This window comes from Ranitomeya imitator, chromosome 1 (genome assembly GCF_032444005.1).
Source record: "Ranitomeya imitator isolate aRanImi1 chromosome 1, aRanImi1.pri, whole genome shotgun sequence".
NCBI classification, from domain to species: Eukaryota; Metazoa; Chordata; class Amphibia; order Anura; family Dendrobatidae; genus Ranitomeya; species Ranitomeya imitator.
The window spans coordinates 1,058,131,896-1,058,147,973 of record NC_091282.1 but is presented as its reverse complement, the minus strand read 5'-3'; the positions used below and the strand labels follow the sequence as shown (position 1 = coordinate 1,058,147,973).

At 43.3% G+C, this 16,078-nt stretch overlaps 1 protein-coding gene across 2 annotated transcripts in view; it reads left to right on the top strand.

Moving 5' to 3' along the window:
* SPMIP2 (sperm microtubule inner protein 2) overlaps positions 1-16,078 on the top strand; it is a 192,646-nt gene that overhangs the window by 123,704 nt on the left and 52,864 nt on the right. The window contains exon 1 of one of the 2 annotated variants that reach the window (XM_069745762.1): positions 12,538-12,701. The exons of the other annotated variant lie outside the window; for it this stretch is intronic. Coding sequence (XP_069601863.1) covers positions 12,620-12,701 — 82 coding nt within the window. The 5' untranslated portion in view covers positions 12,538-12,619. Of the gene's footprint in view, positions 1-12,537; positions 12,702-16,078 lie in introns of those variants that run through there. 2 annotated transcript variants of the gene reach the window in all.

Genomic DNA, 16,078 nt, shown 5'->3' with positions numbered 1-16,078 from the left:
CCGTTACACGGGAATGAGAAGAGAGTGGCCAAGTGCCAGAATAGGCGCATCTTCCAGATGTGCCTTTTCTGGGGTGGCTGGGGGCAGATGTTTTTAGCCAGGGGGGGCCAATAACCATGGACCCTCTCCAGGCTATTAATATCTGCCCTCAGTCACTGGCTTTATCACTCTGGCGGAGAAAATTGCGCGGGAGCCAACGCCAATTTTTTCCGCCATTTAACCCTTTAATTTAATAGCTAGAACGGCCAAATTTTGCATATACACACTACTAACATTAGTAGTGTGGAATATGCAAAAAAAAGGTGATATGAGATGGTTTACTGTATGTAAACCAGGTCTCATATCATGTCGGGTTTTAGGAAGGAGATAGCAAAAGCCGGCAATTGAATTACCGGCTTTAAAGCTATCTAGCGCTGTATGAAGTAATAATATATATACATATATGTGTCTACTGACATATATATATATATATATATATATATATATATAGATAGTATATATGTTGTTTTTTTTTTTTTTTTCACATGGATCCCTTGTATAGCCGTATGTTGGTTTTGCAAGCCTGCGAGAAAAACACGCAGTACGGATGCCATACGGATTACATACGGAGGATGCCATGCGCAAAAAACGCTGAAAAACCCTGCCTTCGGAGGAGCTACGGACCACTATTTTGGGGACTTTTCAGCGTATTACGGCCGTAATATACGGACCGTATTGTCTTACGCTGAGTGTGACTCCAGCCTTATTCTTTCTAGAAATGTATGAACAAATTGACAACAGACTGATCCCATTGGCAGTGTCTGTGCGCACAAATATAAGCCAATCATTGCTGACAATGTCACACTGTATAGGATTACACCCTTTTGACAATTGGAGTGCTAGTGTCCAGTTGTTAAATTAATCATATATTTCTAGGAGTAACAGAATTCGCACAGCAAAGAGTTGTATAAAAATAATTGTTGGGTGGTATACAAGTATTTACTAAAACAGACCAAACAGGTTAGTAATGGCAACAGGTTTTTTATAAAAATAAATAAATACTACGATTTCTATGCCTACATATTTATGGGCCAATAAAACTAGTTATACAAGTATACTGGCAGAGCTTCAGAGGAAAGTGACTGGCCTGTACTTACTGTGCAGACATATTAGGTGGTTGCCTGGAGCGGCACACTTTAGAGGGAAGATGCCAAACTGAATCTTACATTTCTTTTCATTCTTTGTTTTCATGAATAATGTCTTATTTTTGGAAAGGGTTTTTAGTTTTATGAAATCAAGCTCAGTCACTGTATTGCGATGAAAAGTTCTAAAATCTTCGGATGTATTTTACTATTTTATTCCTTATCGTTCTCAAGATCTCTGGTGTTAAAGAGAACCTGTCATTGCAATTTTGTAATGTAAGTAAAGACATGACTGTAATGGCACTGTAATAGTAATTACATTGATACCTTTGGTGAAGAAATCCGCCTTGTGCTTCTTCTTTAAGCAACATTTGAAGTTTTCTGCTAATTACATTTCGGTGCACAGAAGCCAGACTGTGTACTGGTCCTTCTCCTTCCTGTCTGTGACTCCCCACCACATCCGCATGCCTCCGGTCTTGGAATGACCATCCTTCTCTGATTGAAATCTCAGCAATGAACTCTCATTCAAAGACTGGAGGCAGGCAGAGGGGCCAGGGGAATCACGGACCTATACACAATATGAGCCCTCACATAGCCTATTTACAGTGTCAGCCCCCACATAGCCCCTATATAAAGTATGAGCCCTCACTTTGGCTCATATATACAATATGAGCCCCACATCGCCTCCCTATATATACAGTATGAGCTTTCTCATAGCCACGCTATATACAATATGAGCCCACACATAGCCTCCTATATACAGTATGAGCCTCTACATAACTTCCTATATACATTTAGCCTTCAGATAGCCCCTATTTGCAGTGTGAGCCCGCACATAGCTTCCGATATAAAATATAAGCTCACACATATCCTCCTATATACAGTATGAGCTACCACATAGCCCCCTATATAGTGTGAGCCACCCACATAGCCTATGTACAGTGTGAGTCCCACACATTATTATTATTATTTATTATTATAGCGCCATTTATTCCATGGCGCTTTACATGTGAGGAGGGGTATGCATAATAAAACAAGTACAATAATCTTTAACAATACAAGTCACAACTGGTACAGGAGGAGAGAGGACCCTGCCCGCGAGGGCTCACAATCTACAAGGGATGGGTGAGGATACAGTAGGTGAGGGTAGAGCTGGCTGTGCAGCGGTTTGGTCAATCGGTGGTTACTGCAGGTTGTAGGCTTGTCGGAAGAGGTGGGTCTTCAGGTTCTTTTTGAAGGTTTCGATGGTAGGCGAGAGTCTGATATGTTGTGGTAGAGCATTCCAGAGTAGGGGGGATGCACGAGAGAAATCTTGTATGCGATTGTGGGAAGAGGAGATAATAGGGGAGTAGAGAAGGAGATCTTGCGAAGCGAAGTCTCCCTAAGCTAGAAGATCGTTGGGTACAGCCGGGACCAGCTGCTTCGAAAGCATCACCAAACCGCGCGCCGTAATTTTGCCTGTAGGACATTATTCTTGGCTGAGTAGATTACACAAGAAGGAAAACACACAGCAAGTCAGCAGGATCTAGGAGCAACATGGCAGATGTGACAACCTACATGGTGAGCTGCAGCATGTGCTACATGTTCACAGATCGACCAGAAGAAGAATCCAATTTCACCTGTCAGAAGTGTAGACTAGTGGCCCTTTTAGAAGAAAAGGTGCGGGGTCTGGAAGAAAGAATAGCAACTTTGAAACTCATCAAAGAGAATGAAGACTTTCTAGACAGAACAGAAGCATCTCTACTGGTCACAGAAGGTGCAAAAAGTGTCAGAGAACCTCCAAAAGCAGATGAGTGGAAGCATGTGACCAAAAGAAGCAAGAAGACCATGGAGAAATCACCAACCACACAACTGAAGAACCGATATCAAATCTTTGTAGAGGATGAAGATGGCACACCTAAGAAGGAAGCAATACCAGCAAGCAAAAAAGAAAAGGGTACACAGCAACAAGTGACAGCAAACAGTACAGCCAAGAAGCAACGAAGAGTGGTGGTGGTGGGAGACTCACTACTGAGAGGCACAGAAGCAGCCATCTGCAGACCGGACATAACTGCAAGAGAAGTATGCTGCCTTCCAGGTGCGATGATCAAGGATGTGACCGATAGGATACCAAAGCTCTTCAGCTCCAAGGACGTCCACCCATTTCTTCTGATACATGTTGGCACCAATGACACGGCAAGGAAGGACCTACCGACAATCTGCAAGGACTTTGAAGAGTTGGGGAAGAAAGTAAAGGAACTGGATGCACAGGTAGTTTTTTCTTCTATCCTTCCAGTAGACGGGCATGGCACCAGGAGATGGAACAGGATCCTTGATGCAAACAACTGGCTAAGACGATGGTGCAGACAACAAGGATTTGGATTCCTGGACCACGGTGTGAATTACTGGTATGATGGACTCCTCGCCAGAGACGGACTACACCTCAACAAACCTGGGAAACACACATTCGCCAGAAGACTCGCTACACTCATCAGGAGGGCGTTAAACTAGAAGAAGAGGGGACGGGAAGAAAAACATTAGACTCGAACAAAGACGACCCAGGAAAACATACTCAGAAGGGAGGTAAGAACATTTCTAAAACAATCCACAGTGAGGAGATTGGAACAAAACAAAATCCTCTAAACTGCATGCTCGCAAACGCCAGAAGCCTGACAAACAAGATGGAAGAACTAGAAGCAGAAATATCTACAGGTAACTTTGACATAGTGGGAATAACCGAGACATGGTTAGATGAAAGCTATGACTGGGCAGTTAACTTACAGGGTTACAGTCTGTTTAGAAAGGATCGTAAAAATCGGAGAGGAGGAGGGGTTTGTCTCTATGTAAAGTCTTGTCTAAAGTCCACTTTAAGGGAGGATATTAGCGAAGGGAATGAGGATGTCGAGTCCATATGGGTTGAAATTCATGGAGGGAAAAATGGTAACAAAATTCTCATTGGGGTCTGTTACAAACCCCCAAATATAACAGAAAGCATGGAAAGTCTACTTCTAAAGCAGATAGATGAAGCTGCAACCCATAATGAGGTCCTGGTTATGGGGGACTTTAACTACCCGGATATTAACTGGGAAACAGAAACCTGTGAAACCCATAAAGGCAACAGGTTTCTGCTAATAACCAAGAAAAATTATCTTTCACAATTGGTGCAGAATCCAACCAGAGGAGCAGCACTTTTAGACCTAATACTATCTAATAGACCTGACAGAATAACAAATCTGCAGGTGGTTGGGCATTTAGGAAATAGCGACCACAATATTGTGCAGTTTCACCTGTCTTTCACTAGGGGGACTTGTCAGGGAGTCACAAAAACATTGAACTTTCGGAAGGCACAGTTTGAACAGCTTAGAGATGCCCTTAATCTGGTAGACTGGGACAATATCCTCAGAAATGAGAATACAGATAATAAATGGGAAATGTTTAAGAACATCCTAAATAGGCAGTGTAAGCGGTTTATACCTTGTGGGAATAAAAGGACTAGAAATAGGAAAAACCCAATGTGGCTAAACAAAGAAGTAAGACAGGCAATTAACAGTAAAAAGAAAGCATTTGCACTACTAAAGCAGGATGGCACCATTGAAGCTCTAAAAAACTATAGGGAGAAAAATACTTTATCTAAAAAACTAATTAAAGCTGCCAAAAAGGAAACAGAGAAGCACATTGCTAAGGAGAGTAAAACTAATCCCAAACTGTTCTTCAACTATATCAATAGTAAAAGAATAAAAACTGAAAATGTAGGCCCCTTAAAAAATAGTGAGGAAAGAATGGTTGTAGATGACGAGGAAAAAGCTAACATATTAAACACCTTCTTCTCCACGGTATTCACGGTGGAAAATGAAATGCTAGGTGAAATCCCAAGAAACAATGAAAACCCTATATTAAGGGTCACCAATCTAACCCAAGAAGAGGTGCGAAACCGGCTAAATAAGATTAAAATAGATAAATCTCCGGGTCCGGATGGCATACACCCACGAGTACTAAGAGAACTAAGTAATGTAATAGATAAACCATTATTTCTTATTTTTAGTGACTCTATAGCGACAGGGTCTGTTCCGCAGGACTGGCGCATAGCAAATGTGGTGCCAATATTCAAAAAGGGCTCTAAAAGTGAACCTGGAAATTATAGGCCAGTAAGTCTAACCTCTATTGTTGGTAAAATATTTGAAGGGTTTCTGAGGGATGTTATTCTGGATTATCTTAATGAGAATAACTGTTTAACTCCATATCAGCATGGGTTTATGAGAAATCGCTCCTGTCAAACCAATCTAATCAGTTTTTATGAAGAGGTAAGCTATAAACTGGACCACGGTGAGTCATTGGACGTGGTATATCTCGATTTTTCCAAAGCGTTTGATACCGTGCCGCACAAGAGGTTGGTACACAAAATGAGAATGCTTGGTCTGGGGGAAAATGTGTGTAAATGGGTTAGTAACTGGCTTAGTGATAGAAAGCAGAGGGTGGTTATAAATGGTATAGTCTCTAACTGGGTCGCTGTGACCAGTGGGGTACCGCAGGGGTCAGTATTGGGACCTGTTCTCTTCAACATATTCATTAATGATCTGGTAGAAGGTTTACACAGTAAAATATCGATATTTGCAGATGATACAAAACTATGTAAAGCAGTTAATACAAGAGAAGATAGTATTCTGCTACAGATGGATCTGGATAAGTTGGAAACTTGGGCTGAAAGGTGGCAGATGAGGTTTAACAATGATAAATGTAAGGTTATACACATGGGAAGAGGGAATCAATATCACCATTACACACTGAACGGGAAACCACTGGGTAAATCTGACAGGGAGAAGGACTTGGGGATCCTAGTTAATGATAAACTTACCTGGAGCAGCCAGTGCCAGGCAGCAGCTGCCAAGGCAAACAGGATCATGGGGTGCATTAAAAGAGGTCTGGATACACATGATGAGAGCATTATACTGCCTCTGTACAAATCCCTAGTTAGACCGCACATGGAGTACTGTGTCCAGTTTTGGGCACCGGTGCTCAGGAAGGATATAATGGAACTAGAGAGAGTACAAAGGAGGGCAACAAAATTAATAAAGGGGATGGGAGAACTACAATACCCAGATAGATTAGCGAAATTAGTATTATTTAGTCTAGAAAAAAGACGACTGAGGGGCGATCTAATAACCATGTATAAGTATATAAGGGGACAATACAAATATCTCGCTGAGGATCTGTTTATACCAAGGAAGGTGACGGGCACAAGGGGGCATTCTTTGCGTCTGGAGGAGAGAAGGTTTTTCCACCAACATAGAAGAGGATTCTTTACTGTTAGGGCAGTGAGAATCTGGAATTGCTTGCCTGAGGAGGTGGTGATGGCGAACTCAGTCGAGGGGTTCAAGAGAGGCCTGGATGTCTTCCTGGAGCAGAACAATATTGTATCATACAATTATTAGGTTCTGTAGAAGGACGTAGATCTGGGTATTTATTATGATGGAATATAGGCTGAACTGGATGGACAAATGTCTTTTTTCGGCCTTACTAACTATGTTACTATGTTACTATGTTACTATGTATGTAGGATCGGAGGTTGCGTGCAGGAAAGTACCGGGAGACGAGGTCGCAGATGTATGGAGGAGACAGGTTGTGGATGGCTTTGTATGTCATGGTTAGGTTTTTGTACTGGAGTCTCTGGGTGATGGGGAGCCAGTGCAGGGATTGACAGAGGGGAGAGGCCGGGGAATAGCGGGGGGACAGGTGGATTAGTCGGGCAGCAAAGTTTAGAATAGATTGGAGGGGTGCAAGAGTGTTAGAGGGGAGGCCACAGAGCAGGAGGTTACAGTAGTCAAGGCGGGAGATGATGAGGGCATGGACTAGGGTCTTTGCAGATTCTTGGTTTAGGAATGTGCGGATCCGTGAAATATTTTTGAGTTGGAGGCGGCAGGAAGTGGAAAGGGTTTGGATATGTGGTTTAAAGGAGAGATCAGTGTCAAGGATTACCCCAAGACAGCGGGCTTGTGGGACTGGGGAGAGTGGGCAGCCGTTTACTGTAATGGATAGGTTCGTTGGGGAGGTCGCGTGAGACGGGGGAAAGATGATGAATTCTGTTTTGTCCATGTTAAGTTTTAGAAATCTAGTGGAGAAGAAGGATGAAATAGCAGACAGACATTGAGGGATTCTGGTTAGTAGGGAGGTGATATCTGGTCCAGAGATGTAGATCTGTGTGTCGTCAGCATAGAGATGATACTGAAAGCCGTGAGATTCTATGAGCTGTCCCAGGCCAAAGGTGTAGATGGAGAAGAGCAGGGGTCCTAGAACTGAACCTTGCGGGACTCCGACAGATAGGGGGCGAGGTGAGGAGGTGGTGTGTGAGTGGGAGACGCTGAATGTACGGTCAGTTAGGTATGATGAGATCCAGGATAGGGCCAATTCTGTGATTCCAAGGGATGAGAGGGTCTGCAGCAGCAGGGAATGGTCCACTGTGTCAAAGGCAGAGGACAGGTCCAGGAGGAGGAGGACAGAGTAGTGTCGCTTGCTCTTGGCGGTTAATAGGTCATTGGTGACCTTAGTTAGGGCAGTTTCAGTGGAGTGGTGTGACCGGAAGCCTGATTGAAAGCGGTCGAAGAAGGAGCAGGAAGATAGATGGGAGGACAGTTCAAGATGGACATGTTGTTCCAGTAGTTTTGAGGCAAAGGGGAGAAGTCATATAGGGCGATAGCTAGATGCAGAGGATGGGTCAAGAGAGGGCTTTTTGAGGATAGGTGTGATTGAGGCGTGTTTAAAGCTTGAGGGGAAAGTGCCAGTTGTTAGTGATAGGTTAAAGAGATGGGTTAGGGTTGGGATGAAGACTGTGGTGAGGTTTGGGATGAAGTGGGATGGGAGTGGGTCAAGTGCACAGGTGGTGAGATGCGATCTTGAGAGTAGAGTGGAGAGTCCATCTTCTGTAATGGTGGAGAAGTTGGTTTTGGAGGTGGAGGGCTGGGTAGTTGGGAGGAAGGGTTCTGGGGGTTGTTTACTAAAATTGTCTCTGATGTTCTCAATTTTCTGCTTGAAAAATGAGGCAAAGTCTTCAGCTGAGATGAGTGGGGAGGGAGGAGGTGCTGGGGGACGGAGGAGAGAGTTGAAGGTGTTGAATAACTGTTTGGGGTTGTGAGACAGGGAGGATATGAGAGATGAGAAGTAGGTTTGTTTTGCTGTGGCGAGCGTGGTTTTGAAAGCAGTGAGGGACTGTTTGAATGCGATGAAGTGCTCGATGGAGTGGGATCTTTTCCATCTGCGCTCAGCAGCTCTGGAAGCTCGCCTCAGTTCTTTGGTCATGCTGGTGTGCCAGGGTTGTCTGTTGATTTTGCGAGCTTTGGCATGTGTGAGAGGGGCAAGAGATTCCAAAGCTGCAGCTATTGTGGTGTTATATAGAGCGGCAGCATCATCCGCATTGTGTAGGGAGCTTATGTCTGTGAGAGGGAGGAGGGATTCAGAGAGTGAGTGAAGATCAAGGTGTTTAAGATTTCTGCGAGGGTGTGAGAGTTTGTGGGGTGGGGGTTGTAGACAAGGAGTGGAAAGGGAAGAGAATGTAAGTAGGTTGTGGTCAGAAAGAGGAAGAGGTGAGTTTGAGAGGTTAGATAGGGAGCAGAGGCGGGTGAGAATGAGGTCCAGTGTGTGACCATCTTTGTGGGTGGCTGTAGAAGACCATTGAGTAAGGCCAAAGGAGGAAGTGAGGGATAGAAGTTTAGTGGCAGCTGAGAGGGAAGTGTCAATGGGGATGTTGAAGTCGCCCATGATGATAGTGGGGATGTCAGCGGCGAGGAAATGGAGTAGCCAGGTGGTGAAGTGGTCGAAGAAGGTGGTGGCTGGCCCTGGGGGACGGTAGATGACAGCCAGTTGGAGGTTGGAGGGGGAGTAGATGCGCACAGAGTGCACCTCAAAGGAAGGGAGGGTAACAGAGGGTGGCAGTGGGATTGGGGTGAAGGAGCAGTTATCTGACAGGAGAAAACCAACTCCTCCGCCATGTTTGCTGCTGGGGCGGGGTGTGTGAGAAAGGTGGAAGCCACCGTAAGAGAGTGCCGCAGGGGAGGCTGTGTCAGAAGGGGTGAGCCAGGTTTCAGTGATGCCGAGGAAGGAGAGTTTGTTATTGATAAAGAGGTCATGGATAAATGACAGTTTATTGCAGACAGAGCGTGCGTTCCATAGTGCTCCAGATAGGGAAATTGGGGGAGTGGGGGCTGGATGAATGGGTATGAGGTTACTGTGGTTGCGAGGATGTGTAGAGGATCGTGGCAGGGGATTAGAAATGAGTGTGGGGATGTGATGAGTAGGGCCAGGATTTGGGGATATGTCGCCAGCAATGAGGAGCAGCAGACAGAGCGTTAGAAGGTGTGAGCTGGATAGGTCATGATGTGGCCGTGTGTGCCTGGCGAGAAAGGATTGTATGTGGAGGAATAGTTCTATGGAGGAGGTGAGATGACTGGGGAGGATGGAGGGAGAAATGACTAGTTCCTTACTGGGTGGAGGGACTACAGGAGTTAGGAAGAAATAAAGTAGTATGGGGGTGAATGTGAAGAGAAACCGAAACATTATAGTGGTATTCTATAGCCTCCTATAAACGGTATGAGCCCCTCATAGCCTCCATATATACAGTATAGTGTGAGCCCTCATATAGTCTCTCTTTATGTAGAATGAGTACACAAAAATCCTTCCCTATATACTGTATGAGACCCCACGTAACCTCTCTTTTATATTGTATGAGCCCCCACATAGCCTCCTATACACAGTATGAGCCCCCACATAACCTCTCCTATATACTTTGTGAGCTCCCAGCACATAGCTTCCGATATAAAATATAAGCTCTCACATATCCTCCTATATACAGTATGAGCCACCACATAGCCCCCTATATAGTGTGAGCCACCCACATAGCCTATGTACAGTGTGAGTCCCACACATAGCCTCCTATAAACAGTATGAGCCCCTTATAGTCTCCATATATACAGTATAGTTTGAGCCCTCATATAGTCTCTCTTTATGTAGAATGAGTACCCAATAATCCTCCCCTATATACTGTGAGACCCCACGTAACATCTTTTTTACATTTTATGAGCTCCCACATAGCCTCCTAAACAGTATGAGCCCCCACATAGCCTCCTATATACAATATGAGCCTCACATAGCATCCGTATATATAATATGAGCCCTTACATAGCATCTCTATATAAAGTATGAGCTCCCTCAAAGCCTCTTGAATGCCAGGCCCATCCCCCAGTCATCATACTGTGTCTGCACCCATCCCCCATACTGTTTCCACATACATGCCCCTATCACTCCCTTTGCTCCTCATATTGTGTCTTCAAATTTCTCCAGCACCACATATAGTGTCTGAACCTGTCCCTTCCTTGCTCCCCAAACTTGTGTCTTCAAATCATCCCCCATTATACTAATTCTCCAGCCCCGTTACACTAAATCTGCACACCACAAACAGTGTGGGGGGGGGGGGGAGGGGGGTGATTTACTATGTCTCCGCAGCCCCATTACATTGAATTATATACACCTCTGGTTTAAACACCCTACCACACTGCAAAATTGTATAGGAAAGGTTTGAGTACAAGGTGCTGACTTGACCCTTGATTTTCTCAAATTACAATTTGATTGAGCATCTGTAGGATGTGCTGAAAAAAAGAGGACAACTTCACCTAAAAAATTAAATATTGGTGCCAGATACCACGGGTCACCTACCCGCAGAGGTTTTGTGGACCCCATTCTTCAAAATGTTAGTTCTGTTCTGATAATAATGTGGGCAATCTATGCATTAGGCAGGCGGTTTTAGTGACATGGCTGATCACTGAGCATATGTATGTGTGTTTACCTTATACAGGTATTCATGTATGTTCTCCTCTCTGAACAAAATTTGCAGGGAAAGATACTGTAATATATGCTTCAGAAAAGAAAAAATGCGACCATAAAATGCAGCAGACATAATTAGCAATAGACACGGGAATAGTAATTGACAGGCAGCAAAGTGTCACGGTTGGCTTTATACAACTCTAGACGGCAGGTGTTGTGTTCTTAGGGGACTATCAGGTAATAGACAAGTGGTGCAGGATCGAAATCAATCTCCAGGGAGGAATTAGGGTAAGAGACACAGGCAGCAGTCCGTATAGTACAGTGTTCTAGTGAATCAAGATCATTCTGCAAACTATGAATAGCTGCTAAAGTTTGGGGCTTTTGGGGGTCTGTAGTATGTTTGTAGTCCAGCAGAAAATGACTGCAAAAGGTGTATATAAAGAAAAAAAAGAAAAAATATTGAAGAAGTACTGTAAAAGGAAACTTGTTCTTAGATTCATGCTGCTCTGACCACAGACAGCATGAATCAGAGCCTGGCTGCACAATTTCAGACCTGTATATTTTACAGTGAAATGCTGTGGCATTTAAGAGAACACATAGTTTGAAAAGATGGACGCAGAACATAGGGCGAGAGATGTTACTAGTCCGATGATGGCCCATTCAGTTGATTAACAGATCGTTACCTATGTACGGACATGGGAGAAACCATGACGGTGTTTTTCTTCGCCATGGATAATATTCTGCAATCATCCACCACTGCTGTCTTCTGTGGACGTCAAGGCCTTTTTGAGTTCCCAAGCTCATAAGTGAGATGTTTTTTTTGCAGAATGTACCAAACTGTTAATTTGGCTACTCCTAACATTTCTGTAATCTCTTTTATGGATTTTTTTTTTCAGCCTAATGCTAGTCTGTTTCTCTTCCATTGAGAGCTCCATTGACCGCATGTTGTGGGTTCACAGCAACAGCTTCCGAATGCAAATGTCACACCTAGAATCAGCCCCCAGCCCTTTTACAGGCTTAAATGATTATGAATAAATGCTGGAATAGCCCATGCAGCTCATTAAAGAGCTTCTGAGATAACTGTCCAAATACTTTTGGTCCCTTTAAAAAAGAGGAAGTTGCATATTAAAGCACTGTAATTCCTAAACCCTTACTCCAATTAGGATGTGAATACCCTCAAGTTAAAGCTGAGAGTCTGCACTTTAAGCCCACATTGATTATTTAACTGTATTTTGATAATATTTTTTCATCACGCCACCATTCTACATTGTCTATAAGCCAATGCTCTGCTTTGCTTTACACCAGGACCTGACCAAGCTAATTCAAACACTAAATAACAACAGGTTTACTGACAAGTCTATATTTGCAGTCATTTCTTGTGGCTGATTTGCTTGGACAGATACTTCAAAACTGGAACATTCAATTTCAGCCCATTAGAAGAGTTGAAAAGATAATGGTGCATGGGAAATGATGTATCTTGCTTGTTTGTTGTAGTCTATACTGTGCCTGAGGACACCTTTCCAAAGGACCATTCTCAATAGTATCCACTACCATTGTCATCTCTAGTTGTCCTGGTGACTTTGTTGCTGGGGAAACATTGTTTAGTCAATGGACAAAGCTATTACACTGCTCAGTGACTGCGGACAGATCGGGCTTCAGCCATTGATAAGTTACAGAACTTCTCATGTCATTTGACTGCCAGGCAGCACAGCATGCATCCAGTGCATAGTGGTCGGCCCTCAACCTCCTTGTCCTGCTGCGCTCATGCCTCTGGAAAGAGGATGCTATATACAGGTAACACTCCGGCACATCAATACGTCACATGTGCATGAGACATGGTGGCTGCTCGTTCAGCAAAAATGTATCTGCAAATAGTTCTAGTGTTTGCTTCATTATAGCCATAGTTCTGTTTGTGTATTTTATATCTATTTAATATTTATCTTTTTTGCTCAGCACATAGGTTAATTATAATCTATCACAGTTTTCTGACTTCATTATTAAATATACAGTCATTGTGAAGTTTTGAGGCTGCTTCAGAATTTTTACATTTTTGAGTCAGAGGTTTCTATTGTTACGAAGTACAGCATTCCACACGTTTTTACACTTTTATTGACAAATACATCAAGTTTATACGAGGGCCCAATATTTATAGTGATGACTCTTATTTTTAAAGACTTCTGCAATTTACCCCGGCAGGTGCATATCAACCTCCGGGTTAAATGCTGACTGATGACTGCCCATTCTTGTCTAATCAGTGCTTGGAGTTTCTCACAATTTTTGTATTTTTTTGTCTTTTACCCCCTTCCTGCTTTTTGAGTATTGACTACAGCTTCTTGATGGAATTGACATCTGGGGAGTTTCCTGGCCACGGACCCAAAATGTCAGTGTTTTTGTAACCAAGCCATTTATTTAGTTATCACTTTTACTTTGTGACATTTCCTCCATCATGCTGGAAAAAGTATTGTTCATGATCAAATTGCTCTTGGAGGAGGTTTAGATACCATTCTATATTCATTGTGCTATTTGGCAAAATTGTGAGTGAACCCACTCCCTTGGATGAAAAGCAACCGTGGACCTATAAATGTTATCAGGATGCTTAATTGTTGGCATGAGACAGTACCCATGGTAGCACTCACCATTTCTTCTCCTGAAAATATTTTTTCCAGATGTCCTAAACAGTCTCAGATGGGCTTTATCTGAGAAAATAACATTACCCCAGAAGGCCCATTTGCTGCCCATCTTTACACCAGGCAGCCTCCAAAAGCCTTTATCTCACTGTGGGTGCAGATGCACTGACACCTGCCTGCTGCCATTCCCAAGCAAGCTTTGCACTTGTGTTCAACCAATTAGATAGCTGGACCCTGTTTAGGAGACTGTCCTGGGCATTACTAGATGTTTTGAATGCCCTGAAGCCTTATTTACAGCAATTGAACCTCTCTTTTTTAAGTTCTTGATGATCTGATAAATGGTTAAATTAAGGGCTATCTTACAAGCAGCAATGTCCTTGCCTGTAAGGTCCTTTTAAAGTAAAGTATTGATGAATGCACGTATTTCCTTAATGGTAACCTTGGTGATTTAAAGCACCAGCCCCCTTTTAAAGCAATGAACCTACTCTTATAATTCATTTAGCATGATAGAGTGATATCTGCTGACTTATCCTCGTTAACAATTTTTCCCGAGCTAACGGGAAGATCACTGAAATTATGTAAACAGGTAATTTTGTAGCAAGGCTGAAATTCAGTGGAAATTTTTTTGCGATTAAGTTCATTTTCATGTCAAGGAATAACTTTGTGATTCATCTGATCATTCTATATAACAATCTAGAGTTTATACAAACTGTCATAATAAAAACTGAAGCAGCAAACTTTGTGGAAACCATTATTTGTGTTAGTCTCAAAACTTTTCTTCATAACTGTACAGTTGCAATCCAAAATTATTCAACCCCCAATGCAAATTAGGTTTATTAGCAAAATGTAAAACATTTACTGGTGTTTAAAAGTAACTTGTCATGTATAAAAATGCTATTAATCTGCAGTTATGGGTTTAATTTGCAGGCTAATAGCGTTCTGACACTGAGCAAGTGCCACATTGAGAGCCCCACTGCAGGAAAGAAATTAACTTTATTTCCCCCCACCCCCCAGCCTCGCTCTTTCAGTCATAGGGGTGCTGCTGGCACGGCTTCCGCTCAATGCATAGAGAGCAAAGGCTGTAACTGCAATGTTGTGCTGGGCGGTAGCCACGGGCGATGTACTTGTGCTTAACACCCCGGTACGCTACATGAAAGTGGAGGTCCTGGCTGGGTGTGTGGAATTGTCCTGTGATTGCGATTCACCTCTGCGGACCGCATGGTACTGTTGTACTCAGGTTGCCAGGACTGGATGTTACGGAGATTAGTGAACGAGACCAGAGTTCAAAAATAAACTTCTTTTTACTGAAGAATAATTTGGTATGACCTACAGTGGGGAAAATAAAGATTTGGTCCCTTGCTGATTTTGTAAGTTTGCCTTCTGAAAAAATATATGAACAGTCTATAATTTTAAGGGTAGGTAAATTTTTACATTGAGAGATAGAATATGAAAAATAAAATCCAGAAAATCACATTGCATAAATTATATAAATTTATGTGCATTTTGCAGTGAGAAATAAGTATTTGATTCCTCTAACAAACAAAACTTAATACTTGGTGGCAAAACCCTTATTGGCAAGCACAGCAGGGGGACATGTTGTGTAGTTGATGATGAGGTTTGTGCACATGTCAGGAGGAATTTTGGTCCACTTCTCTTTGCAGATCATCTCTAAATCATTAAGATTTTGAGGCTGTCGCTTGGCAACTTGGAGCTTCATCTCCCTCTATAAGTTTTATATGGGATTAAGGTCTGGAGACTGGCTAAGCCACTCCGTGACCTTAATGTGCTTCTTTTTGAGCCACTCCTTTGTTGCCTTGGCTTTATGCTTTGGGTTATTGTCTTGCTGAAAGAGACAGCCATGACCCAGTTTTAATGTCCTGGCAGAAGAAAGGAGGATGTCACTCAGGATTTTACGGTACATGGCTCCATCCATTCTCCCATTGATGCGGTGAAGTAGTCCTTTGTCCTTAGCAGAGAAACACCTCTAAAACATAATGTTTCCACCTCCATGCTTGACAGTGGGGATAGTGTTCTTTGGCAGCATTTCTCTTCCTCCAAAAACAGCAAGATGAGTTAATGCCAAAGACCTAAATTTTTGTCTCATCTGACCACAGCACTTTCTCCTAATCACTCACAGAATCATCCAGATGTTCATCAGCAAACTTCAGATGGACCTGCACATGTGCCTTCTTGAGGAGGAGGATGTTGTGAGCACTGCATGATTTTAATCCTTTATGGCGTAATGTGTTACCAATGGATTTCTTGGTGACTGTTGTCCCAGCTGCCTTGAGATCATTAACCCCTTTCTGTCATTGGATGTACTATTCCGTCCATGTGGGGCGGGCCCTACTTCCCAAGGATGTGATAGTACGTCCAGCGTGATCGGATGCGCTGACGGGGGAAGCGCGGCTGATCGCGGCCGGGTATCAGCTGACTATCGCAGCTGACATCCGGCACTATGTGCCAGGAGCGGTCACGGATCGCCCCCGACACATTAACCCCCGGCACACCGCGATCAAACATGATCGCGGTGTTCCGGCGGTA